Raw genomic sequence first — 27632 nt, 5'->3', positions numbered from 1 at the left:
AAATTCTCTCGCTCATGAATCCTTATTTTTTATTTTTTTTTGAATATTTTGCATAATGTAAGAAGGACTTACTTGAAGCTTGCAAAAATGTGTTGCAATTATGATTTCTTGGATTCGTTTGGTCCGCGCACGAAGTCGTCACAAAAATATATGTATCAAAAACAAAAAAATCTTTTTTTTTTTTTTCCAAATTAAATTGAACAATCTTAAAATGGTCAAAGAGGGCTCTCTCCTTCCCTCTTAGTCCACCGTTGACTGCGTGTTGAGAAAAAAAAAAAAATAAATAATTCTTGTGTTGATTATTTATTTGCTTAACTTGAGTAATATATTTCCTTGTTTAAAATTCGTCAACTTAATTAATTGATGTTCACTTAATCTCATCAATGTTCATCCCCTTTTGAAAAACCCGGGATGAGAAAATTTTGATTAACCAAAACTTTCTCTATCCAATGATTTTTTTTTTTTTATTAACAATATAACAATTATTTTTTTTTTTTTACTTGTTTTAATTATTATTTTTTTTAATTCGTTGACTCGCGTCTATTTGTCGTCAATTCTTACGGCCGTCCCAATCGCCGTGGCCCCGTGCGCGAACTAACCAAAACTAAATCTTAATTTGCTTTTCGTTCTTCCTCTTCTTCTTCGTATTTTTTATTTCTTCGTTATTATTGCTCAGTAGTTTTAGCTCTTGACGATTTTCCACCTCCCACCTAAAACACACGAGGCAACACTAAAATGCTTCTCTCTGCACACTTTTTTAAAAATTATTTAAACGCCTCTGCATCATCCACAAGGCACACCTGAAGATCAAATATTATTTCAATATATATTAAAGTTAAAAAAAAAAAAAAAAAATGGTTTATTATTATATTGTCATTAAATAACTGATGAGTCAATTGTCAAATGAATAAACAATAAATATATTAACTTACTGACATTTAAATTGAGATTTACGAGTCATGTGAGAATAACGTTGATAATTTGGCATGCCAAATTGACAATTGTTAAATGAAAATAATAAGATTGGCGCGTGCCGGTTAGTTAATCCAAAAAACTTGTGTATCACCTGATGATGCATCATGACGATGACCTTTTTCATTAGAAATAAATATCTAAAAATATTATACAAATCCAAGAAATTACTTTTATGTTTTAAGATATAAAAAAATATTTATAAAATAGATTATTTATATTTTTATTATAAATAAACGTTATTGTAGACTTAAAAAAATAGATAAGTATTTATTATTATATAGAGTTTGGAGGTTCAAGCTGCTAGCGACAAGATCATGAGCTTGATTTTTAAGTACACACACTGGCTTACGAGAGATGAGCTAAGTAAATCAAGAAACAAGGAATTAAAAATTAATTTAATTAATTCTGTCATATAGAAAATTTTACCTTTCTTTTGGTTTTATAATATTTTTAAAATTTTTTTTTAATTTGATTTTTTAGTTCATTGACATGATAATGCCAACTGGAAATTTAACATCACTTCGTTTATTTATTTTTATGAGTTTTTTCTATTTTTTTTTTTTTTATTTGATGTACATTCAGTGCAGCATTTTTTTAAAAACCAGGTATCGAAAAGAAAGAAAAATAAACATAAAAAATACCAACATCACTAAAAGGGTTTTCTTTTCTTTTCCTTTTTTTTGAGTTGAATCACTACACCTGTACTGCAAACTTGCACATACAAACGTAAATATAAAATAAAAAACCCCACGCATCTGGTTTAATTGCATGCACATTTAATAACAAACTGTTGACAATGCCAAAAGATATACTGATAATGTCCAAGTGGTACCATTCATAGATCTTAAAATAAATAAATAAATATTCTATTAATGAATTTGTTTGTTGAAATATTAACATTTAAATAAAATAAATAATAAATATTCACTTAAATATATTTTGTTTTAACAATTAAATATTGCAATAGAAAAAAAATATAAATAATTAATCCATCTGTATATTATGATATTTGTTTTTTTAATTTTTCTATGATACATTTGGAAAATGTTGATTCAGGTCATCAGTTTAATATGATGAAGGCATTTTTATGTAAAAAAAAAATTTGCCAAGGTTCTTAGCCTTAGTGCGGGGTGTAAAAACGAGTCAAGGGCAGTCAAAATGATGCCTCCAGGACAAACGACATTTATAAATAATTTAAATTCAACGCCTGGCACACATTCGCTTTGACATAGATCAAATCACAGTGAAATTTTGTATTTTCTTAATGTCACGTAATATTGTCACAAAAATATTGTAAGAATTATTTTTTTTTTTTATATCTTCAAACAATATGATGTTTGTCAAGAAGAGAACAAAAAAAAAAATGATAATAATAGCAGAAACTTTGAAATAAAAAATAACAAATTTAATATAGGTAGTTAATAAAAAAATGATGGATAATTAATCTTATGATGATGATTAAATTTTAATTTTAATGTTCAAAAAAAAAAAATAATAAAAAAGGTGTGATGGAAGAAAGAAAAGTTGTGATTCGATTAGTTGTATGTGAGCTTTGGTTTGTACATGAGTTTTCTGTCGGTTTGGTCTTGGATCTGGCAAGCTCAGCGACTAATCTAAATATAAATTATCGCCCCTCACCGCTGAATCTATCTTTACGTATTAGAATGTATAGCGAGAGCCTTCAGCTTGCTATACAAACCGGACCAATCTCACGCAGCTGTCGTCAACGTGCTGGATAGTCAAAAACCACTAAATATTATCACAAAATCATACAATCAAATTTAATCTATATTCACTCTATCATGCTATCCATATATGATTTTTAAAAAATCATCATAATAAAAATACAATAGTTGTTTTCATTCCAGCTTGAAAAGTATAAATAAATAAATTTGAAAAAAAGAATTAGCCAGATGTTATTTGCATTCATGAAAATCAAAGCTTGAGTGGATATATTTTGAAGCTTTTAAAAACACCCAAGTATTTATTTTATAATTTTTTTTATTATATTGAAATGTGGTGAGTTGAATCAGATGGAATTTTTCAAATGAGATTGATTAAAAAATATATTGAGAAGGGTCATGGTAAAGTATGATAATCATCAAAGTAAATTGTCAAAATTTAAAAAGAAAATTCATCTAAAATAAATAGATTTTTTTTTTTTTTTAAATCATTATTTATAATAATAATTGAGTCATGAAGATAAACTTAATTTTCGGGTCAATGTGCTTGACATCCGTAGTGAGCAATAACTTTCATTCTTATATTTAAAGCATCATCAAAAATTAACTGATGATCAAAAATAAAAAAATAATACTTATGTATATTATTAAAACATGTAATATTGAATTGTGCAATTTGCCTGATGACTAAAGTTTTAAAAACAACAAAGTGCGGATAATTTTAACCTTGAGTATTCACCAAAGTGTTTTTAACATTACGTAGCACAATTTATATTTTTATCCCTCAGTTTATATATTTTTAAATAGAAAAACAATCCTCAAAAAAAAAATTTAAAAACAAAAAAATTTTATAAAAATAAATTAAAAAATGCGTCCACTCAATCATCATGTATGCAATTAAAGAAAAATATAAACTTTTTATTTTTAAATATTATCAAATGTATGAATATATACTTTTGTTATTATTTTCATAATTTTTTTAAATTTTAAAATGATTGTATAGATTTAAAAAAAAAAATTTGCAATATATACAGATTGAGGTGGTAATAATATTCGAATCACGAATGGTTACACGAAAATGTTTTAAGTTTGTCAAGAATATTTTTAGTCTGCAATATTTTTAGTCCAAGAGTAAAGTTTTTTTTTTTTTTAAATAATACAAATAAAAATAAATATAATCAAAAAAAAAAAAAAAAAAAGTATATATATTTCGAAAGAAAAATTAAAATATTTCGTTGGAGAAAAAAAAAACGAATGATTTAATTAAGGTAGAAAAAAATTCTATTGAGAATTAGAGTAGATAAACATTAATCAAATAGCCGAAATTGAATTTGACAAGATGGTATATAAATCATTCAATTTAACTATCAAGAAAATACAGTAAAATAAAAATAAAATATATTAGTATATAGCGATGTTTATTCTTGTATTTTATATTTACAAGAAAAAGATGAAAATAAAAAATTATATTAGCTAATGATATAAAGTTGTGACTGTCATGATGAGATTGGAAAATTGGCTGACGTTTATGAGCATGCTGAGGCGCTTCAATGAAAATTTTATTTTCCAAGTATTTGAAAAAAGATGAGATAGATATTTTGTCTAACAAAATTTAACTAAAGTCAAATAGTACAGCAAGTGGTTGACTGACCGATATATACAGTCGTTTATGAAGTTTAAAGTTGCGCTATGCATATAAAATCAACATCAGGCAATCAAATAATTGTAGGCCAACAACAAGATGCAATGCCGAGTGATGAACGACCGAGTTCTCATTAAATTTGCAATGTATAGTTTGAATTAAAAAAATAAATAATATTACAATCAATTCTGTATGTGCAATATGTGCAATACAAAATACAGATTGAATAGATAAAAGAAATAATAAAATAGACTTTAAAACATGCAATAAAATAATAAATATCAAGCAAAAATGAAATATATTATTTTGTAGGTGGTGATCGTTGTTGCACACAAGTTTTTCGTTCAAACTATACACACAAATACAACAAAAATCATACAAATAAATGTATTCAAGTATATAGAACGATGTATCTAAAATTAAATAATGTTACGTTCTGGAAATAGATGTTATGAGTGCGAGGACAGGACGAGACATCAGACGATTATGTTCTCCCGCCTATCTGGATTTTTTTTTTTTTTTTTATTTTACTTGATAGTTAATGAGACTTTAAAAGAAACACTGATACAGAATTGTTGACAAATTCCAATCAATTGATCGATCAAGAATGATCTTTTGTATAACCTTTTGAGTTTTAAACAATGCGGAAGTTATAGTTCTTGTAATACCTCGCAGATCTTTAAGACTTCAATACAACAAATGACTCTTAATCTTGAATTAATATTCTTAAATTATCATTAAGTCATTTCCGGTCATTTTTATAATTTTTGCTTCATGCAAAAATATATATTTTCTTATTATTCACTTGCATATTTTTCATGTTAGACAGGAAGTCTAAGAATGTAATGTTTATCAGCCTCAAAATATTCATAATATTATTATTAATTTTTTGTATATTCAATGAGATATTCAAAAAATAAAAAAAAAATATTATTATAATTCTCAAAAATGTATTATAAAAAATTTTAATAATCTAGAAATAACAAGACTATGCGTTTTGTTTTTTTTTTTTTTTTAGATATCAAAATTTACTCTTTAATGAACTCATCAAAATTTTGAAGAATTCAATGTTCGATATTTTTGGTAAAGACGATAGTGGCGACTCGAAATTAGCATATATATATTTATATAGTCTTGAGCGAAGAATCACGAAGCTTGAAGATGTTTGAGTTCGTTGGTTGTAAGCATCATCGGTAGCATACTGTTTAGCAAAGCTTAGCGCCGTCAGCGTAATCTGAGCTTTTCTTTATCCCCGACCATATATGTCCGCTTGAATATTTACATCTCACTTCAATGCATACTGTTATTCTTTGACTCTCTCTTGTCTATCATCACGATCACTTTTCAATGTTAACTACCATCATCTTGAGCTGTAACATATATCAAAACAATAATCATTTATAAAAATAAACAATAATAATTAAAATTAAATATAATTATTATTTTTCATTAATAATATTTTATAATTTTTTTAATAATTAAATATCAAATTTATTTATTAAATTAAAAATTATTTATAAATACTTGAATTACTTTTCAAAGAAGAAAAAAATTACCTTAAATAATGGAGATCAAGAAATTTATAGAAATAAAAACAACACTGGTTATTGTCAGCTGGTTCTGATGATTTCGATTGAGACTCTTGAGAGTCGGCCAACTAGATTTCAAAAGCTTCATTATTTTATTATTATTAACAATTAATTTTTTCGTTTAAATATTCACAAGTGAAAATGTAATTGATCCCTGACATCAACACATTAATTAGTCATACTTGAATTAACACCTCACTGTCCCTGAAAGTTAAATAATAATGAAAATAATTATTTAGTTATTGTTGGTTAATTATTGTTATACATAATTAATTTAAAAAAAAAAAAACAAACACACAATAGAAATATATTTAAAACATTCATTTGTGAACGTAGCATGTATTTTTTTTTTTTTTTTTACAGAAAAATAAAATCATACATAACAGTGCTCATTGCGACAAAAACAAATTGACTTAATTAAACTTATGTAATAATATTTTAACTCAGTGATTATTGTAATTTAACAAGTGTAATTGGCATCGGTATTTTCATTGTATTTATGTACGATCTAAACATGGCTTATATACATTTTTAAGGCCTCAGTAAAATTATATTTTCTCAAATTTAACTATTATTTAATTATTAAATGTATTTGAGTGGAGAATTTTCAACTATTTGATGTATAAGCATGTTAATTTTGGAGTATTTTACCCAGCCGATTGCACGAGAATTATTTTTTTGTTTTTGTTTTTAAATTTTCATTATATTTACAATAAACTGTTTAGAGTTTTTCATCTTATTATTATTATTTTTTAATTTATAAGCTGGCTTTTCTGAGCACATATTTTTAAATTTAAAACTCAAGTTATTCTGCTATCGTCGGTCGATAAAAAAGTATATTCATTATAAAAAATATTAAGTACTTTTTATTTTTCTATAAGTATAATATACTGATTCGAAAATTTATAGACAACATGAATTTTAAATATTAATTAATATTTTATCGTATTTTTTATTTCTTTTTTTTTTAAATATTTGAACGGTATTTTAAGAATCTCTTCATCATAAAAAAAAAAAAATAAACAACCTTGTCGTTCACCAAGTTTTAAGATCATTGCCATGTAAAATTGAAAATACATAACAGTATCAAATTACTCGAAATATTATAATGACATAATCATTATTATTTCTATACATCGAATTTAAAAATAATAATTAATTTTTTTTTTTTAAATAAATAAATGATGAAGTGATTCGATTAGACGTCAATGACAAACGTGATAATTGACACGATTACATAAGACCACGTAGTTGGATACAGCATTTTAAATTATTATTTTTTTTATCTTGAAAATTTAGTTGTGGATATAAACCAAGTTTTATAATCATCATAAAAATTCAAAAATTTTCAAGTAACTAAGAAAAAAAAAAACTATTTATCACTGCACTGCAGGAATATTTTAACACTAATAATAAAATAATTATTATCATTTTCTTAATAAATCCACAGACTAATGTTGTATTTAAAAAAACAAAAATTTAACAAAAGTTGATATGAAATTATAAATTTTAAAAAAATGTCTTTTAGTACGTAAACCAATGTCAAGTTTAAAAAATAAGAAAAGAAAATAATAATAATTGAAATAATAATTGATATTGTTGGACGGTGTTTACAATTGTAAATCAATATGACAAAAAAATAAAAAGAAAACGATAAAACAATATCAATAACGCGTATATAATTGATAACAATGTAAGCGTTTATGTTGAAGATACATTAGTAAATAATGTATTACAATTTTTGAACAATATCAAATTTATCTTTAAATCCCAATGATTCTTTTTTAGGATCATATTTTTTACGTGCAGCAAGTTTAGCACGTAATTCTTTAGCACTCATCATGAGATTTAAACCTTTTTTAGTTGCTGTTGTTCCATTACCAGTCTCAGAATGACCATCATGCTGATCAATAATAGCACCATTATTACCATTATCAACATTATTATCATTATTTCCATTTTCATGAGTTATTTTATCTGATGACATTATATCTTCACTTGTTGGTGTTGTTGTTGCTGCAATTGTACTACCATTATTTGATGATGTGTCATTTGAACCAACAGATTTTCTCATATTCTGAAATACAATTTAAAATATAATTTTTAGTACTTTTTTTTTTTTAAGTTATTAACAATCTATATAAGGTAAAAACACATGTAAAAATAAATTGTATTTAAGTTCGTCGCACGATTCTACTTGGCTGTATGACCCACATGACTGCATAGCAGGTGGGAGATACGTGTTGTGACCAAGGTCGATCGTGTCTTGTTAACGCGCCACATTTTATTTTTAATTTTATTAATAAATTATCATTATTATTTTTTGTGAAAAAAAAATCAGTGTATTTGTAAACTCATTACAATGTACAGAGTTTGAGAAACTATGAAAAATAAAATAAAAATCAAGTCAAGGTGACAATGCAAAAAAATTTAAAGTAAAAGGAATTTCATAGAGAAGGGTGTGTGTGTGTATGTATCAATGAGAATTCAATATAATCATTTAACTTTGTGTACATATTGATGTATAATATGACAACTACAGAGATCACTATCTGGTTCAATTAATTATTGACCGAGCAACCTTTGAATCATGAAAGTAGTTGCATTCAATAGAATAATTTTATTGGCTATATTGAATTACTCAAGCATATTGTTAATAAAAAAAAAAACAAAATTAACTGATTAATAATTAAAAAAAATAATAAATAAAGAAAGTTAAAAGTAAAAGAAGTAATAAAAATTAAATGAGTAAATAAAATGCACCTGTTGAAGATGATGATGATGAGAGTTCATCGACATTAATTCTAGCCGTTTTAAAAATTCTTGGGCGTTAATGATTTGGTCAATATAACAATCATGAATATTTTTTCTTAAAATCATCATCTACCCACTAGAAGAAAATTAACTTTAGCATGTTATCTCAATGACAATATGCTCCAGAAAAATTTAATTGAGAAATTAAAAATAAAAATAACAAAGCGATAATGAAGCGTGTTACTTGATTCATCACACTTGCGGGGCTTTTTTAATTTTTCTTCTAACTTGATAATTGAAAATACCGGATAAATAATGAGTTTATAGCTTCTTGGGTGATTGCTGAAAGGCTGAGAGAATTCAAATAACTCGATAGTAACGCAGTAAAACTGGTGACAGGAAAATCTTATACATGTTTAACCGGTTAAACAAGAGAGTCAGCATTCAATACGGAAATTGAGAAAGACTTGCGTGTTCAACACGTGGTTGTTTTGGTAGCTTATCTTGCTTTCATTATAATATTCAGTCAGTCAGACTAGACTGATGAATTTTTGTCAATACATGAAGATAAATGAAAGTACATAATATATAAATTTTATTTCAATAAACAAAAAAAAAAAAATTGTATATTATTATTTATAAAATGAATTATATTTTTTTTAATAATATATTTACTTTATGTCAATCATAATATGACAAACAAATAAATTTATCTTTTTTTTTTTTAATATAAAAAGAAGAAAAATATTTTTCGTATATGTTGTCATGTTTGAAGTAAATTAATAATTGCAAGAAGTGCAACGGAATTATGTGACTTTAGGATGCTTCAAAAGCGCGTGATTAAATAAGCTAGATAAACAGAAAATTTAAAAAAAATATACACAGATTAATGTTAATTTAATTCTTCAAGACAGGAAACACTAATATTTGATGGTTGAGCGCGTGTAGTCAATAGCAAAACGATTATTATTAACCATCATCGAAAGACATGCTAGAGTGATTCTTGTCTTTTCTTCGTCAATTGCACATAAAAACAATAAAAAATATATAAAAGTTTATTTAGCAACAGGGAGATTATACAATAAGACGTCTCAAGGTAACCTGATATCTAGAAAAAATAATAAAAAATACATATTTTTCTCGATACTCGCGGTTATTGATGTCACATCGATAAATAAATTGTCGAATGACTTGTTTTCTCGAATTGTAACAATATAAAAAAAAAGTATTATTTTTTTTTTTTTTGTTATTTTTATCTTTCAGGAAACAAATAAATGTCAACTTGTCCATGTATATATTTACTTGAATTTTTTTTTTTTTTACGTAAGTATCATGCGGAAATTTAAAAATAACTACATTTATAAAATCTAGTCGTATATAAGAGGAATAATGAAAAAAAAAAAAAAATAATTTGGATCCAAAAGAATATTTTTAGTTTATAATCATATGATAAATAATTTCCGGTAGCAAATCAACATCCGTTTTAAATTTAAAACTTTAGCTTATCAATGCAATGCCATAAATAATAATAAAATTAGTAAAAATGGAATGTATATATATTTTTTTTAATATCAACAGAATAAAATAAAATAATATTTAAGTAATATTAAATTAAAAAATTAATATAATAATGCAAGATTTATAAGGTAATAAATGCTTATGAAATAAATAAATTGTAGTAGAAAATAAAAAAAAAAAAGAAAGGTAAATATCATTAAATATACATGATTTGATTGAATAATTTTATTTGAGAGTAAGATTAAAATGGTAGCAAAGAGTTTGATTAGATAAAATAATATCGATTTCTCTGCACACTCACTTTGAGCGTTGATTTTAAATCATGCCACAAACAAAAAAAAAAAAAAAAAAAAGTATACAGAAAATATGATATTAATAAAAGTACAATGAACTGTTGTTAATGATCAAATATTTGTACAATTTAAATAACATGTAATTAATAAAATTACATGATAAATAAAAATTGTGTCATCAGTGATAACATAAAATTATATTTTTACAATCGAAAAATATATAAATCTATTGTTATTTATAAAGATAGTAAAACTACTTTAAGTGTTTAAAGTTAAATAACAAATGTAAAAAAAAAAATAGAAAATTAGTTTAAAAGTGGGGGGTGGTATGGGAAAAATGTGAAATCCCCGAGGTAAGATTGGAACAATTGCAATTACAGCGATAAGAAAAATGACGAATATTATTACGCATGCAGTATTTGTGCATACGACAATAACAATACCAGCACATTAATGAGTAGAGAAAATAAAAATAAAATTTTGGCTAAAAAATAAAAATAATACTGTCAATTAAAACAGTGATAAATAAATGTAAAAAAAAAAAAATAAAAAATATGGGTAATTATTCAATGACCCAAAAACATAATTTCACTTGAATAAAAATTGAAACCATCATGAATTCAATTCACTTGTTTAAATTTCTTTTTTTTTATTTTATTTTTTAACTTGACATGAGTAAATATATAAAAAAAAAAAATAAAAAACAAGTCAAGTTTTGTCAGAGTGAACGACTAAATCATTGTGATATCACGTGTTATTATAATGACGCCCAGTGAAGATGCTTTAGAAGAATAAATATTCACATAGTCTTTTATATAAAATCCGCACTTTTACTGTTAATTCTCAGGTAAAAAAAAAAGATAAAAAAAATTCCATAATACGTCTCATATGTGTGTGTGTCTATTGGGCAACAAATGCTCAAAGAAAAAAATGTATAATAATAATTAAAAAAAAAGATGATGAAAAATATATAGCTGTCTATGCAGTAAATGTCATGATAAAATATTTCAAGTGATTAACACAAAATAAAGATTCATGGTAAATATGAGAGAGGTGTATATTGTTGACGACCTTGAGATCATCATACACGTGGATCAGATGATGATGATGATCACATACAAACAACCACCTTGCGGTTAAAAAAAAAAAAAAAATTATAATAAAATAAAAACCAAATAAATTATTTCTTAATGTGTATACAAGTATGAGGAAAAACAAATATACTAAATCTTGATTTTAATTAAAATGAAAAAAAAATTATATCCTAAAAGATTGGAGAAAAAATCATATATTTTTGGAGCTAAAAAAAAGCAAATTATAAAATTACGTATGGATTTATATATATATTTTTTTTAAATATTTCAAAATAAGGAAAAATTTTTTTTTTTTTATTTTTTCTGCAAGTGTCCCCGACCTGCCTCGGCTGAACGAGCACACAGTCGTTTAAATTTGTCATGTGGAAAGTTTTACGACATACGTTTAATGAATTTTAAAAAAATAATAAAAAAAAATAATTATTTAAACAAAAAGATAATTTAAAGATAAAAAAAATAGTTGATATGATAAATAATAAACTCACATCTTCCATGGAACTGATGCTACCCTCAGATCTTGCTTCATTTTCAATACTTGCTGGATTTTTTTCTGGTGTTTTAATAATTTTAATATGTGTCGTTGATGTACCACGAATAATGATATTATTTGTTTTAAAATATTCATCAGCTTCTTGATCAACAACAAGTAATTTTGTTTCATTTGCAAATGCTTTAATACGATCAACTACCTGTTTATGTGTTTCATTTAAAATATTTATTTCATTAACTTCAATAATACGATCACCCTGACGTAAACCAGCAGCTTGACTTGGTGATCCATCATCAACTTTACCAATAAATTGTCCATTTTTTCCTCTTTCAGCATGTAAATTAAATCCATAGCCATCAAAATCATCCCATTTTATAATATGACACAATCTTGCCCATGGTTTTTCTTCTTTCATCAACGACATTTTTTTTTTTTTTTTAAATTAAATTAACACTGACACTTTGTTAATATTATTCTTCCTTTTTAATAGTATCAATTAATATATTTTTTTTTTTTTAAATATATGATGATGATGATGATCTGGAGGAACCAATTTTAATGAACAAACGTATATACACAGCTGTGTCTATCTTCTTTCTCAAGAATTCAACTTTTCTCCTTTTTTTTTTTTTCTTGCTCTCTTTCTCTCCCAGGTTTTATCCAAAATTTTTTCAGCACTTTACACTCTTTTTCTTTTCCCCTCACTTTCTCGGTTAACCTGTCATGAGATTCTTCTTTTATTTTTTTATTTCTCTACAAATTTTTATCTGTATTTTTTTCTTTCTCTTCTTTACTGGGCTCTCTGGATCCTTCCTTCAGACTGTGTATGCGTTTCAAGGACGTCTCAAGTCTTCAACCAAGGATTCACTGAAAAATTCATTGAAAAAAAATTATTTTCAACACAAAATTAATCGAATAATAATCAAACTTGTTATTGATTTAATTTCTTACCAGTATAACTCTTCTATTTAATGATATAATTTATTATCTTGAAATGTGAATGTTTTAATTTTTTTATTTGATAATATAATATTCTTTTTATAATAATATTTTTTGTTATTAAGCGGGTCCAATAAGTGATACGATGAAATAATCCATGCAAAGCACTGTCGCCGACTCGCGACAAAGACGGAAGAAATATTATTACACGAAACACGAAGGTGAGTGCTCACAGCAAGAGAACAACCTGCGGAAAGGGTAAAGCAGCTAGCATCTGAACATGAGGAGGAGAACTGAGGAGAACTGAGGGGAAAAAAAAAATACCAATGGGCCTTTAATCGCTACAGTGGCTCCTCATCACAGCAGGAGCATGAACCTTGTTCAAACTTGATAATGATTTATCGAATCATAATTATTAAACAAAAAAAAATATATACAATCCACTGTCTACTTTGTTGATAAAAATACAAACAAATGATTAATCAAAAAATAATAAATATATATTTAAAAAATTTATTTTGACTGTTTTTTTTAATGAAAAAATTGGAATATATTGTATAAAAAAAATGTAATAAATTTTAAAAAATTATGAAATTAAATGAAGCATATAAACAATTGTATTAAAGGTTTATGAAAATATGTTGTAATAGTGAGAATTAAGTGGAATAAAGGTATGTTTTTTCAAATAATATAGTCATGAGGTGATGTAATCATTCACTGTTGATACAACAATGGAAATGTTTTTTTTTTTTAGCATCGATAAAAGATGAGTCAAATTGATGATTAAAATGACATGTAAAAAAAACAAATAGTTTTGTTGATAAATGAATTAATTAGGAATAAAAAAAATGATGTATTGAAATATTAATTTAAAGTTTTTTTTTTTTTAATTTAAAATTAATTATATTTTTTATTACGAAATAATGATTCATTGAAATTATGGATTAGTGTTAATTTTAAGCATCACTTCCGTTTAATTATTGTTATTATATTATTTTATAATTTTATTTAAATTATATTTTCAATAAATTGTTTATGATATTTTTTATTTTGTGATTTTGATATGTTAGTTTTTTTGTTGTTATTCTTCAAGGTTAATTATCAAAATTTATTACACAAATAAGCCGACATTATAACTGATTTAATGCAAAAAAAAATAGACGAAAAAGAATGATTGTAAATGTGGGAACGAATTTTGAATTTATCGTCAATTGATATCTTAATTGATTTGAAATTTTTACTCGGACAAATGATTTTTTTTTTTGTTAATCTACCTGTAGCCTGTAGGGCGTTTCTCGATTGCTTTAAATGATTTGATATGGAATATCTGGATGATGAGATACTAAAAAAATATATATTTTAGGGCGTAAAAAAAAAAACCATCAATATTATTTTTGTTATTTTGGATTTGTATATAAACAATTACTACTTAATTTTAATAAAATGAAACTCATTGACTTTCATTGTACTGATGATGAGCACTTGCCAAAAAATACTTGAAATATTATTAAATAATATTATCCAACAATTTTCTGTATAAAATCAATTAATCAAATAATATTTACCGGATAATTTTGTAACTCAACCTTGAATTAAAATTTACAAACTGCGCCTATATTATTTGTAAAAAATACCAAACAATTAAAATTATTCATATATTTTCATTGAAATTTTCAATCTATAAATATCATTAGTTATTTAACAAGCTAAATTATAATATAAATAATAATAACTCAGTATTTAAAAAACCAAAAATAAAATTCTCATTTATTTTAAATTTCATCTATAGGTAATGAAATAATAAAAAAAAAAAAAATCACACCAACCTGTTGTGTAATATTAAATTATTAATCAACAGGTATTCAATATTATTGCTACGTTCCTGTATAATATTTCAATTGGAAGTGGCTGCGCATGTATATGCGTACTAAGCACAAATTCAAACAAAAATACCTCTTATATGGAGGTTGAATTGACTTGATCATTGTGATAGTTGTTCGCGATTGTCCGCATTTTACGGACGTCCACTGGTTCCACCAGGTGTCGCATCATTATAACGTAATAAACCAAAAATAAAAAACATCAAAAAAAAAAAAATAATACAATAATAATTAAATAGTGTATATCTAAATGTGTATATTGTGAAATATTTAATAATTGTGACATAACAGTGGATATTTTTTCATCAAGGTAAATAGGACAATAAAAATTTACATCTGTCAATGAATTGGATTTAACGTATGTCAACATGTGGAGTCCAACACACGTCCAAGTGACAGGTACGTACGTCATAAAATTCAATGATAAAAATTTATAAATATAAATCTAAACAAGATAATATTATTGTGTTTGCATTTTGGCCCTGACATTTATATAATAATTTAATAATTGAAAGTTGAAAGGGTTCATGCTGTTGTTGTTGTTGTTGATGTTATTATAATTATTATCACAACAAATGTTTTGATATAAATATATAAATGGAAGGGCAAATTTATCTTGTTTATGAAGTGGGTAGGTAGGTCAGGTGAGTCAATGTACCGTAAGCAACATGCCGGTATGAAATATAAATCTGATCATGCGTACACTAATATACATATTATTTTTTTTAATTTTTTTAAAATATAATTTACCATTATTTATTTTAATATATCACACGATACGTTTTAACCACAATTATTTTCTATTGTTTTATGTATACGGGCTCCAGAGTGAAACCACATGATGTTTATCATAAAAACCACTCTCTTCTACATTTAGCATTTAAAATTTTACAATGTGCCAACTTTGGTTTTTTTATTTTTAGTTAAAAAAAAATAACAAAACTATGCTGATATACCTGTATATTTAATGTGTCTAGCTAACCGTTACGTACAATGACACCGTGTTATAACAAAAAAATAAAAAAAATACAATCAAACTTATTTATCCCTTTCAAAAATTATCTTTCTTTTTTAATTATTTTTTTATATTCAATATTGTCTTGTCATCATTAAAAAAATATGAATATTAATAAATATTTTTATGTAAAATATAAAACCAGATTGACAATTTGTTTTTTATTAAAATATTCCAAAAAAAAAAAAAAAGATGTAACTGGTTTTTAAAATATTGAAAAAATTTCATTTCAAAAATACTTGTTTATATAGAAAAAAAAATATCTGACACTATTTTATTATAAAAAAAAAAAAAACATTAATAATTATTACTTGTTGAATGACTAGTTAATACACACACCCAAGTTTCAAGTTTTTTTTTTATTTTTAATATTCTCACATATTGCTGTTTCTATTAACATGTGAAATTAACTTGTTGATTTCTTTTTTTTATAATAATAATATTATTTTAAAATTATCATTGAATCATGTATTTTATAAACGTGATTGAAGAATACAGGATTTTTATTGAAAAAAGTGAGAAAAAAAAAATAAATACTTAAATGTAAATATATGTATGTAAAAAAATTATAATAAAAAGGGGGAAAAACAATCTACAGATGGAATGTACATACCGGAGATGCATTCAACGTGTGCATTAACGTCAAGTCACGTACAAAACAAAAACAACTGGCCTTTCCCTGTGTACATCAGTCCATGCTCCGTGAAAGAATATATTTAAAAATATAAAAATACCACATGATAATGAATTCCTACAGTTAAACGCCTTTGATGGAAACTTTTTACAAAAAAATTAAAAAAAAAATAAACGCAATTTCCCGTGAAATAACAATGATGATGTTATATTTAAAAAACTAAATCATTCAAATATATAAATATATATTTTACAATAGCTGCTAGATGATGATGGTGATGATGATGATGAAGAAAGTCAATTGAGGTGTATGCATCGAGAGTGCAAGAGTGATGAGACGAAAGACGACAGGATGTCGTGCTTCATATGGGCGTCACATAAATATGTCATGACTTAATAAATAATTAAATAATTTACTCATTGAAAATTGTAAATGCGTCAATAAATTCCAGAATTGTTATATATATTTTTTTTTATAATATCAATTCATTATATTGTAGATTAATTTTTGTTTCTAATTTTGTTACAGTTCAAAGAGCCAAGGGTTTACTGACAAAAGGAAAACACAGTGAGTTAACAAAATATATATATTTCAAGTGATTGATATAAATTGATGAATTAATTCGCCTACGCGTCAACTTATTTATTTAAAAAGAAAGAAATATATATATATATATATACGATGAATGAATCGTCAAGAAATTCCATTAGTATTGATCACGTGATATTTTTTTCCAAGCCTTGAATGACTTTTTTCTTTTTCATTTTTTTTTCATTGGTATACTTGAGTATTTACGTAAATAAATTAACGAGTAAATACAAGTTGGCAAATTGATTGGTATACAATAAAAAAATGTGTCTGATATATATATTTTTTTTTTTTTTTTTTGCTAATGAATTCAACACACTAATTTATTTGTGTTTGATTATTTACAGAGACAAATGACTGTTTTGTTACAATTGGTATTGGAAAAGAAAAATATCAAACATCAGTTAAAGAAAAAGCAACAGAAAGTGTTGAATGGCATGAAGAATGTGAGCTTCAAATACCATCACAGGGTAATACTGCTGAAATTGTATTAACAGCACTTCATCGTAATTTTCTTGGTGTTGATGAATTTCTCGGTACAATATCTGTACCACTGTCTAGCTTTGATGTTTATGAAAGACCAAAAAACAGATGGTAATAATGATGTTTATTTAATTTTTTTTATTCACTCAAGTATAATAATTATATTAATAAAAAAAAGCAACAACCTACACTATGTTTAAGTATAATTTTAGATATGACTCAACTATGAAATATGCTAAACGAGAAAAAACAATAAAATGTTGATAAAGTGTATTTTATAGTTTTGTCAACTATAATAATAAAAAATAATTATTTAATTTATTTAATAATATCAATAGGTATACATTGGAAAATAAACCGGGTAAAGATAATACAAAAAATCGTGGTGAATTAGAAGTTAAAATTGGTTTTATTGTAAAAGCTGGAAGTTTAACAGATTTAACTAAAAAAGAAAGACATAAAAGTTCACTTGGACAATTATCAACAGCTGCACAATCAATTGGTGGAAGTTTATTGAGTATTGGAAGTTTAGAAAAACGTAAAGGTCTTAAAAAATTGGCAAAATCAATTGGTAATCGTGTTAAAGGAAAAAGTAAAAATAAATTGGATAAAAATGAATTTGATGAAATTGATGAACATTATATAAGACAATCAAAACAAGAACCGGGTGAAGCTGATCCAGGTGTTATTAGTGAGGATGATGATGAATTTGCAGTGAGTATTTTTACATTTGTTAAATTAAAATTATATATAATTAAATTTGTTATTATTAAATTATAGTTTGATGATTTATCACACAAGAGTTCAACGTCATCAATAAATGTGCCTGTATCAAGTGTCATAACATCAGGTTATTCAAGTAATTCAACAATAACAACAACACCAAGTTCATTTGGTCGAACAACAAATGAAACAAATACATCATCATCAACAACACCACCACCATCATCACCACCAGCAAATATTGCACCAAATAAACCACCAAGAACTACATCAGTTAATTCATCACCAAAATCAGATAATCAAGAGCCAGATGAGTGGGGTAGAAAACTTTATGGTATACAATCAAATAATCAATTAAAAAGGTAAAAAAAAATATTTTGTAATTATTTAACTTTTGTTGTTGTTGCTCAAATGAAATTTAAATGAATAAATTTTTTCTAGATGGGACAATAAATCAACTCCAAGAATTTTGATAGATGAACCAAAGGATAATCATGATATATCACCAGCAGCATCACCATTGCCAACATCAAAAATTTATGATACACCAGAACCACCAAGTCCAGCACCACGTGAAATAATTAATCAATCAACAAAACGTAATCCAATAAAAGATGACAAAATAATCAAAGATAAAATATTGAAAGATGATAAATATTTAATCAGAGAAAATAGTCCAAATTCACGTTTTGATGATAAATTTATGAATGAAAATAATAAAGATAAAAAACAAATTAAAAAAGATAAAAAAAAAAATAAAGGAAAAAATAATTTTGATGATTCATCATCTGAAAGAATAATAATTGGTGGTGAAGATGGTATGAAAAATACAATGATCAACAAAAGCAGACTTCCTCATGAAATTCTTGCACAATTTGAGGGAAAAAGTCGAGAGGTTTGTTTATTATTCAAAACAATTAATATTATTAATTTATATAAATTAATTAATACAATTATTTTTTATTTTTTATCAAGGATCTTATTGAGCTGGCTTTACAGTTACAAACTGAAGTTATTGATAAACGTAAACGTCTTGCTGACATGGAAGATTATATTGATTCACTTCTTTTACGTGTTATTGAAGCATCACCAAGATTACTTCAAAATCCATATGAAATTAATCGAAGATTATCATCACCCGGAAAACAATAATTTATTAATAATTATATACAAAAAAAAAACCATTGCCTTAATGTGTCAAATGAATATTTTTGAGAATTTAATTTTTATGAAAATATATAAATTTACTGCCAATATATTTTATTTTTATTGTTTATTAAAATGGTCTTTTTGACTATCTTTGACAGTTTAATATTTAAACTAATTAGTAATTATTAATTGACACTTTTTTTTTTTTTTTTATAGTACTAAATATTATTGCTAATATTTTTATTATTTACTTATTTATAAAATGAAAAATCTTGAACATTTTTCATCTGATGACTGATAAAAAAAAGTTGTTTTTTTTTTTTTTTTTTTTTCGTATTAAAAGATACTCTCTCTTGTCTTCCTACAAAAATGATTGTTATTATTTCATTTTTGTAATTTAAAAATCAAAAATAATTGTTGTTTTGTTTTTTTGTATTAACTGTTCTAATTGTTAATAACTGTCCAAAGAATTATATTTGCTTTTTTCGTTTGTTATTTTGATTAAATAATAATAATGTGTCAAAAAAATTGGTTATGTACAAGAGAAAGTAATAAAAAAAAAAAAAAATGTCGTTGCGATATATTTAATAAATGGGCTTTTTGTTGAATTATTGTCAAGAAACTTGTTGCATTTTTTTTACCTAGCTTAAAAATTGGCGTTCATGTCGGAGCGATTAACTTGTGTGAGCTGTCAGTGAGCTTGGGGTTTTTAATATTGTGTTGTTGTTGACTTGTTGTTTATATTTTTTATCAACCAAGAGCCATTGATCGCAGTTTGATAAATTTTAATTCACAATGAAACGCAAAACTCAAAATACTTTGACACTTTCACAGATATATTATCACGAACAATACGCGAACTTAACGAATGATGAATCTGGCTGTCATTATTTTTCGAGAAATAAATTTATTTTGACCGAGTTGTTATATTATATTTTAATTTTGTGCAAAGAAATAAATAACCAATCACTAATTTAAAATCACTTCAAAACTTGATAGAAAACGTGAAATATATGAACCGAAAATTTAAATAAGAAAGAAAATGGAGCATTTCACATATAAATAAAAAAAAATGACTCACCAAATATGAATGGCAAGAGAACAGACACTGGATCATACGGGAAACAGGAGCCACAGGTTTTAATTCCCTCGACAATCCAAGCCCAAATTGGCAAGCCCATTAAATCCAAACAAATATTTGTATGTAGACTAGTGGGCGACGATGTTCACAGCAGAACTGAGCAGGACACACAAATGTTGAATGGCCACAAAATTGTAGTGGACGCTCTCAAAAGTCTGAAGCGGGAGTAAATGCGTGCTGATCCCATGGCAGCTTCAGATTAATCGGCCAATCCAAAATATTTCTCCAATTGAGAGCTTCTGCTCGGTCCAGCTCGGATGATGACGATGGCAGCTAGTAGCTGTGTAGTAGTTGTTGTAGTAGTGACGTTGACCCCCCAGAACGTCCAGCAAGCAAATGACGAAAATCGAATTTTACCCCTTTCTTTTATAGACAGCTTTTCTTGCTCTGTGATTGGCTCGCTGTTTACAATTTCGTGTGAGTTTTTTACTCAACTCGCGATGTGATTCGTGCACTCTTTACATCAAAAAGTCTATAAAAGAAAGGGGTAAAATTCGATTTTCGTCATTTGATTGCTGGACGTCTTGGAGGGTCAACGTCACTACTACAGCTACTACTACACTACTAGCTGCCATCGTCATCATCCGAGCTGGACCGAGCAGAAGCTCTCAATTGGAGAAATATTTTGGATTGGCCGATTAACTGAAGCAGCCATGGGATTAGCACGCATTTACTCACGCTTCAGGCTTTTGAGAGCGTCCACTACAATTTTGTGGCCATTCAACATTTGTGTGTTCTGCTCAGTCCTGCTATGAACATCGTTGTCTCTAGTCCAGCTCTTTGCTTTCAACATCGTGAAAAGTGTGTAATAGTGTTAGTGCAAATTTATTTAGTTTCTTGTGACTTTTGTGAATTTTAATAACGCTGCTGATTTGGATTTTTGGGATCAATCAATTCTTCAACATTGTTTTGGATTTAATGGGCCTGTCAATTTATACTCGAAATTATCGAGGAAATTGAAACCTGTGGCTTTTGTCTTCTGTATGATCCAGTGTCTGTTCTCTTGTCATTCATACTTGGTGAGTCATTTCTTTCTATTTTTATTCTAAAATTTTCTAATTATTATTATTTTTTTTTTTAATATACTATTTCTTGTTTTATTTAAAATTTATGATTCGCAAAGAAACGTCATCATTCTGTTTTTTTTTTTTAATCAATCTTTTTTCGGTTCAATTTATAATTCAAATACTCATTTACTCACTTTGTTGAATGTAAGTAAATCTATATTTTTTTTGAGTCCTTCATTTTTCAAACGTTTTATAGCTGTTTTTTTTTTTTTTTTTACTCCAACTTGTTGAATCCGTCGTCGCATTATTTATCAAAACACGTTCTATCGGAAAAAACTGCTAGGACAAAATTACGTCACCTATTTCTTGGTGTCATCCTGAATGTCGTGATCAAGAACCAACAGAACATGGCCTGATTTAGAAAAATATTTTTATCTCTTTCTATTTTCAAAGAACAACATCAACTACCAAATTGCATTTTATTTTTAGTTTTTTTTTCTCCACGGTAGCGCTATCTATGACACATGAAATAAAAACAAAAAATAATTACAAAATTGTTTTTTTTATTTATTTTTTTTTTATCATCAATACCCTATAAGAAAGACTTATAATATTTTTTTTTTTTGTTTATTTAATTTTAATTCCGATTCAATAATTAATAAATCGTTAAACTATTCAATCACCCCATGATAGTACATAAAATGTCAATACATTTCAAAATATATATTATTTAAATTCAATAAATGAAAATAAAAAAATATCAAGTGTCCATTATAAATTTATAAAGAAAATATCATCACAAAAATTTCGATTGTTCAAAAATTAATATATAAATCTTATTTTTTTAATAATAATTTTTAATATTTTTTATATATTTATAAAAAAGAAAAGAAAACAGTTTTTAAAAATTAATGATTTTATATTTTAAATTTATCCATTCAATTTGTTATTGCCCAAATTTTAAAAATCATTTATTTTTTTTTTGTTTTGTTTATTGTTTTTTCGAAATAATTCATCAACAATTTATAATGATTGCATATAGAATTGTGCAAACCATGGAATAGAATATATATATATTTTTTCGTCGATAATAATAACAAAAATTTTTTAAATTCATTCAAATGCATTTTACAATTGCCAAGACACTTTTTTTTTTTTAACTTCAGAATCATTCATCTAGTACATTATACAGTAGTACATGAAACTTGTGTTTCTTATTATAAATAAATGCCAAAAAAAAAATTTTTTTTTTTAAACATAACAATACTCCAAAAATAATAAAAAATATTTGATTAACATCCTCCACAAAATCGAGGATACTTAAATATAAATTTTCTCGAGATTGATTTGAAAAATCCACTCAGGAATGAGACTCTTTTTTTTTTTTTTTTGTTTTAATTTTATTTTCATTATCATATTTTGTATTTTTTTTTTTGTAAAATATGAAAAATAATAATAATAATAGACTATTGTGGCTAAAGACTGACAGATCATTGTCGTGCATTGTGTTCAGTTTCAAGAAGACACTCCCTCACAAGAATTCTTGCATGTTGAATACCCATTTTAAGTCGTTCAGCAGCTGATCGACTACCAGCATAAGACAAACGAATATCTCGTCCAAGTTCTTCAATAATAACAAGCAATTGAGCGTATTTACCTTGACCTGGTACTGAAGGAAAGTTTATAGTATTTGAGGGACTTGCTTGAGCTGCCTGAACTGTTTGAACATTTTGTAAATTTCTTGGATTTGGCACAGTGATAACTGGCTCAGGAATTCTTGATATTTCTTGCATTTTTTGTTGCTGTTGTTGTTGTTGCTGCTGTTGATGTTGTTGGTGTTGTTGTTGCTGCTGCTGCTGCTGTTGTTGTTGCTGTTGATGATGATGATGTTGTCGTTGTTGTTCACGTTCAAGTTCGTGACGTTCACGTTGTTGTTGTTGTTGTTGTTGATGGTGATGCTGTTGTTGTTGTTGCTGATGATGATGATGTTGTTGTTGTTGTTGTTGATGTTGCTGGTGTGATTGTTGATGATGTGATTGATGATGTTGTTGTTGCTGCTGTTGTGATGAAGGTGGATCATTCAATTTAGTAATTGTTATTTCATTTAATTTAGCAAGCTCAGTTAATTTAGCCATTTCAGCCATTTTTGAATATTCAGGCATTTTAGTTATATCATTTTGCATATTAGCCATTTTAATCATTTCATTAATTTTTGTTTTTTCATTCATTTTAGCAATTTCTTTAGCCATTTCATTAATTTGTGCAATTTCACTAAATTTTGATAAATCAGAACTATATTTTGCCATTTCTGTCATTTTAACCATTTCATTTAATTTAGCAATTTCATTGAGTCTTTGTACTTCATTCATTTTAACCATTTGTGACATTTTCATCATTTCATTCATTTTATTTAAATCATTATATTTTGCCATTTCTGATAATTTAACCATTTCATTCATTTTAGCAAATTCAGTCATTTTATGAATTTCTTGCATTTTCATGTATTCAGTATTTTTAGCATACTCAGCCATTTCATATCTTTTAGCCATGTCTTGTGACATTTTATTAAGTTCAGTCATTTTACTAAATTCAGCAAGTTGTGCCATTTGTACAATATGTTCTGGTACTTTACCACGTTCCATCATTTGTTTTAATTCAGCTGATATTTTATTCATATTCATTTCTGACATTTGTGCTATTGTTGTTGGATCAGGCATTTTAGTTAATTCAGCAATTTTTGATATTTCACGTGCTAAATTTTCATCAAGACAACGCTTTTTTTTAGCTCTATGTCTTGCCATTCTTTGTGCCTCTTGCATTCTTCTCATTGCAGCTTGTTCTTCAGTTTCTTTTGCACGTACATTTTTCATTCTTTCAGCAGCAGTATATAATCTTATTGCTCTTTCTTCAGCTGTTTCTGACATCAATATGTCCTTCTGGTAATCTTGCATTTAATTTAATATTATCTATTTATTTTTCTTCTTCTTCTTCTTCTTCTTTACTGGATATTTGATTAACTGGTTGATAATTAATATTTTTATTTAATTTAAAACAAACATAGTAGTTTGTTTTTTTTTTTTCTTTTGATTTTATCTCTTTATTAAAAAATTTTTGTTGATTTTTTAATGAACTTGTTGGATCAAAGTTCTTGTTGTTTAACTCCAATTTTCCTGTAAAAAAAAAAACAAAAAAGTTATTAATAAAATTATTTTAAAAAATATCAAGTACTTACAGTATTTGAAATATTTATACCATTATTACATTTGGCATTTGATGAACCAGTTTTAATGTTGACCAACGGTCACTCTATATCATCACAAGCCCATAATATCGATCAACCTTGAAACCAATAAATTACAAATTAATAAAATTTCAACTCAAAACAAAAAAATATCTTTTACAACAAAATTACAATCAACATTTATTTAAACATTAGCTAAAAAAATGAAATCAACAATTTATATTAATTAATTCAATTTTTGAAAATTTTAAATGAAGAAATTAGTAACGCATGCGTACAATACACCAATACACCCATCATACATACATGCACACACTTTTTATGTAAATGTATTTTACAAAATAATACATAAAAATGTGTATGTAAAGTGTAAACTCTTGGCGTTTTTTCTCATCCAATCACAACAATGGCGGAGAGACAATTTGGTCATTTTCACAATTCACGATAAAAATAATAATAATAATTAAAAAAAAAAACAACAACTTACATTTTTAAGTCATCAAGCTGGAGTAATATATTTCCATTTTCACGTGCACTTTGTTTATAATAAATAAATCAAGGTAAATATAATAAAAATAATAAATTGTATAAAAAAAAATTAAACAAAACACCGGTTGTTGTTTAATGATTATTAATGATAAATAGAGAGTGTGTACTTGTCTTTGATGATGATGCTGGACGAGCAAAAAATTTATTGGGTCGGTGGAAATAACGATATCGGGTGCGCGTGCATGTAAGACGACTCTTTGGTGTATATATGGGGGCAAATAAAAGGGGGGGAGAGAGAAAGACAGCATTAGAGAGAGAAAGAAAGAGACTAGTTGTTGATGAGGGGGGTGATGATGAAGAAGAAATAAGGGGGTTTGGGGGGGAGGGAGGGAGGAAGAAAGATTGTGGGGTCGAGCCGATAGGCTAGGCTTTTAGTGTGTGACGTGGTCGCGTTTATTGACCATAACCCCTTCCTCCCTCTATTTTCTCAACCCCCTGATTGAAATATACGTAGACGACCGAGACAAAACTCGGAGAAGGCCACGAAGCAACTTCCAAGGAGAACAGGTGACTTTGTATTAGTGCATTATTGTTGTATATATTTTCTTATTCTCTTTGTATTTATACCTCATTCGTTGATGCTCAATATACAACATTTATATTGAACAATTGTGTATATGTGTATGTGTTTGTTTGTGGATATTCAAGAGACTCTCTCTCTCTCTCAGACTCTCCCTTATGCAATGGACAGGGGCCAACCCAGGGGAGGAATAAAATATTGTCCATCTAACTTGTCGTTCGATTCCAGACATATCCAATTGGAATTTTGCCAGGATTTCTTGAATAGACAAAAAAAGTTTCATCATTTTTGTTTTTGTTTTTCTGGACGATGGAATTGCAATACAACTTGAAAATTTATTATTGATCAATAACAATAATAGTATTTTTATTTGATAAAATATACAGTTGATAATTTAATTTAAAAATAATTGACATTAAAATTTATTAATTATACAAATTATTTATTAACTTGAAATATAAATTTTGGAGTAGTTTTTATATATATTTTTTTACAATTATTATTTTTTCGATATGATGATAAATTTTTTTTTTTTTTTTTTTTATTAACAATTAATATTTGGAGTATTTGAAATTTTTTTTTTAATTATTGTCCTAAATGATGTTCGGTTTCTATTAGACAATCTTTGACTAGGATTTTAGCCTGAGTAATACCACTTTTTAATCTTTCAATTGATGTCTTGCTACCAGCATATGTTAATCGTATATTTTTACCCAGTTCACCAATGGCATCAAGCAATTGTAAATATTTATTTGGCCCCATGACATTTGGCATTGTCATAACATGATTAATTTCTTCATTGATATTATGAATATCATCAATAAAATTAATGTTGTCATTTTTAAAATTAATGTTATCATTTTTATATATTTCATTATTATTTATAATTTTTTTTTTAATATGAAAATCAACATTTCTTCTTTTTAATTCATTTATCATTGCAATTTCCATGAGTTTTGCTGCATCACGTGCTTTTGATTCTTCAAGTGCTTTTTTTTTTTTAGCACGAAATCTAGCCATTCTTTGAGCATCATGTTGACGACGAATTGCTGCATCTTCTTCAGTTTCATGTGGTTTTATCAATGCTCTTTTATAATTTTTTCTTTTTCCAATATTTGATTCTTGTTTCGATGATGATGATGTGGATGACGATGACAATGATAACAAATCATTTGATTTTTTATTCCAATAATTTTGATTATTCATTTTGTTGGCTATATTTTTTTGAGAAAGTATAGAATCATTTATTCATTTTTTAATATCACAATTTCATTCTTAATTTGATTATAAAATTTTATTTAATTCATGAGACATCCCACCACACGTTGGTGATATTAAGAAAAAAAAATTTGTATGATTGTTAAAACAGTGGCGCTTGCCGGCAGATGTATAAAGGTCAACGACAACAAAACAGCCACGACGACAATTAAAAATAATATCTAATTTTTTAATCACATGTGTTTCACAAACTAGACAATCCATATAAAAAAATAAAAAACAGCGAGTCTTTTACAATATTATCATATAAATCGATACTTGTCCACAAAAATAAACTCACTTTGATAAATAATAATTTTATTAAATAATAAAAAAGTTTTTTTATATAAATTTTCTAATCTAAGGTCAAGATTTAACTACCCATTAAGATTATTAATGTAAGATTAAACATAGTATACACTTTTTATCAAATATTATTAAAATATATATTTTTTTTTTCAAGTTGAAT

At 25.9% G+C, this 27632-nt stretch overlaps 5 protein-coding genes across 13 annotated transcripts in view; 1 reads left to right on the top strand and 4 right to left on the bottom strand.

Moving 5' to 3' along the window:
- LOC122852944 (twitchin) overlaps nt 1-610 on the bottom strand; it is a 50522-nt gene extending 49912 nt beyond the window's left edge. For all 6 annotated transcript variants that reach the window (XM_044153084.1, XM_044153085.1, XM_044153086.1 and 3 more), the window contains exon 1: nt 73-610. The gene's annotated coding sequence lies outside the window, so the exon portion shown is untranslated. The remainder of the gene's footprint in view (nt 1-72) is intronic.
- Nucleotides 611-6153: 5543 nt separating this feature from the next.
- Nucleotides 6154-20862, bottom strand: LOC122852942 (Na(+)/H(+) exchange regulatory cofactor NHE-RF1). Of its 2 annotated transcripts, none has more exons than XM_044153080.1 (3): nt 12989-13290; nt 12033-12904; nt 6154-7965 (listed from the first exon to the last, which is right to left on the bottom strand). In XM_044153080.1, exons 2-3 carry the CDS (start codon nt 12459-12461, stop codon nt 7621-7623), a joined length of 774 nt encoding a protein of 257 aa, XP_044009015.1. In that variant the 5' UTR covers nt 12462-12904; nt 12989-13290; the 3' UTR covers nt 6154-7620. The 2 variants fall into 2 exon arrangements, with proteins under 2 accessions (XP_044009015.1, XP_044009016.1); XM_044153081.1 differs by lacking the exon at nt 12989-13290 and adding an exon at nt 20530-20862 and having other exon boundaries at nt 6236-7965.
- LOC122852939 (rab11 family-interacting protein 1) lies at nt 14939-20051 on the top strand. Its single transcript, XM_044153076.1, has 7 exons — nt 14939-15255; nt 17034-17072; nt 17441-17687; nt 17915-18290; nt 18357-18661; nt 18741-19194; nt 19275-20051. The coding sequence occupies exons 1-7, from the start codon at nt 15225-15227 to the stop codon at nt 19449-19451; spliced, it is 1629 nt and encodes a 542-aa protein (XP_044009011.1). The 5' UTR covers nt 14939-15224; the 3' UTR covers nt 19452-20051.
- Nucleotides 20863-22733: 1871 nt separating the features above from the next.
- On the bottom strand, nt 22734-26096 carry LOC122852940 (mediator of RNA polymerase II transcription subunit 15-like). 3 transcript variants are annotated; one of them, XM_044153079.1, is made up of 3 exons: nt 25325-26096; nt 24849-24935; nt 22734-24766 (listed from the first exon to the last, which is right to left on the bottom strand). In XM_044153079.1, exon 3 carries the CDS (start codon nt 24545-24547, stop codon nt 23087-23089), a length of 1461 nt encoding a protein of 486 aa, XP_044009014.1. In that variant the 5' UTR covers nt 24548-24766; nt 24849-24935; nt 25325-26096; the 3' UTR covers nt 22734-23086. The 3 variants fall into 3 exon arrangements, with proteins under 3 accessions (XP_044009014.1, XP_044009012.1, XP_044009013.1); XM_044153077.1 differs by having other exon boundaries at nt 24829-24935; nt 25325-25578; XM_044153078.1 differs by having other exon boundaries at nt 24858-24935; nt 25325-25578.
- Nucleotides 25239-27601, bottom strand: LOC122852943. Its single transcript, XM_044153083.1, has one exon. The coding sequence runs from the start codon at nt 27110-27112 to the stop codon at nt 26492-26494; it is 621 nt and encodes a 206-aa protein (XP_044009018.1). The 5' UTR covers nt 27113-27601; the 3' UTR covers nt 25239-26491.
- Nucleotides 27602-27632: the final 31 nt, after the last annotated feature.

The sequence above is a fragment of the Aphidius gifuensis genome, linkage group LG3 (genome assembly GCF_014905175.1).
Source record: "Aphidius gifuensis isolate YNYX2018 linkage group LG3, ASM1490517v1, whole genome shotgun sequence".
Taxonomy (NCBI): domain Eukaryota; kingdom Metazoa; phylum Arthropoda; class Insecta; order Hymenoptera; family Braconidae; genus Aphidius; species Aphidius gifuensis.
The sequence above is the reverse complement of the archived record's forward strand: the minus strand, read 5'-3'. Positions and strand labels throughout refer to the sequence as shown.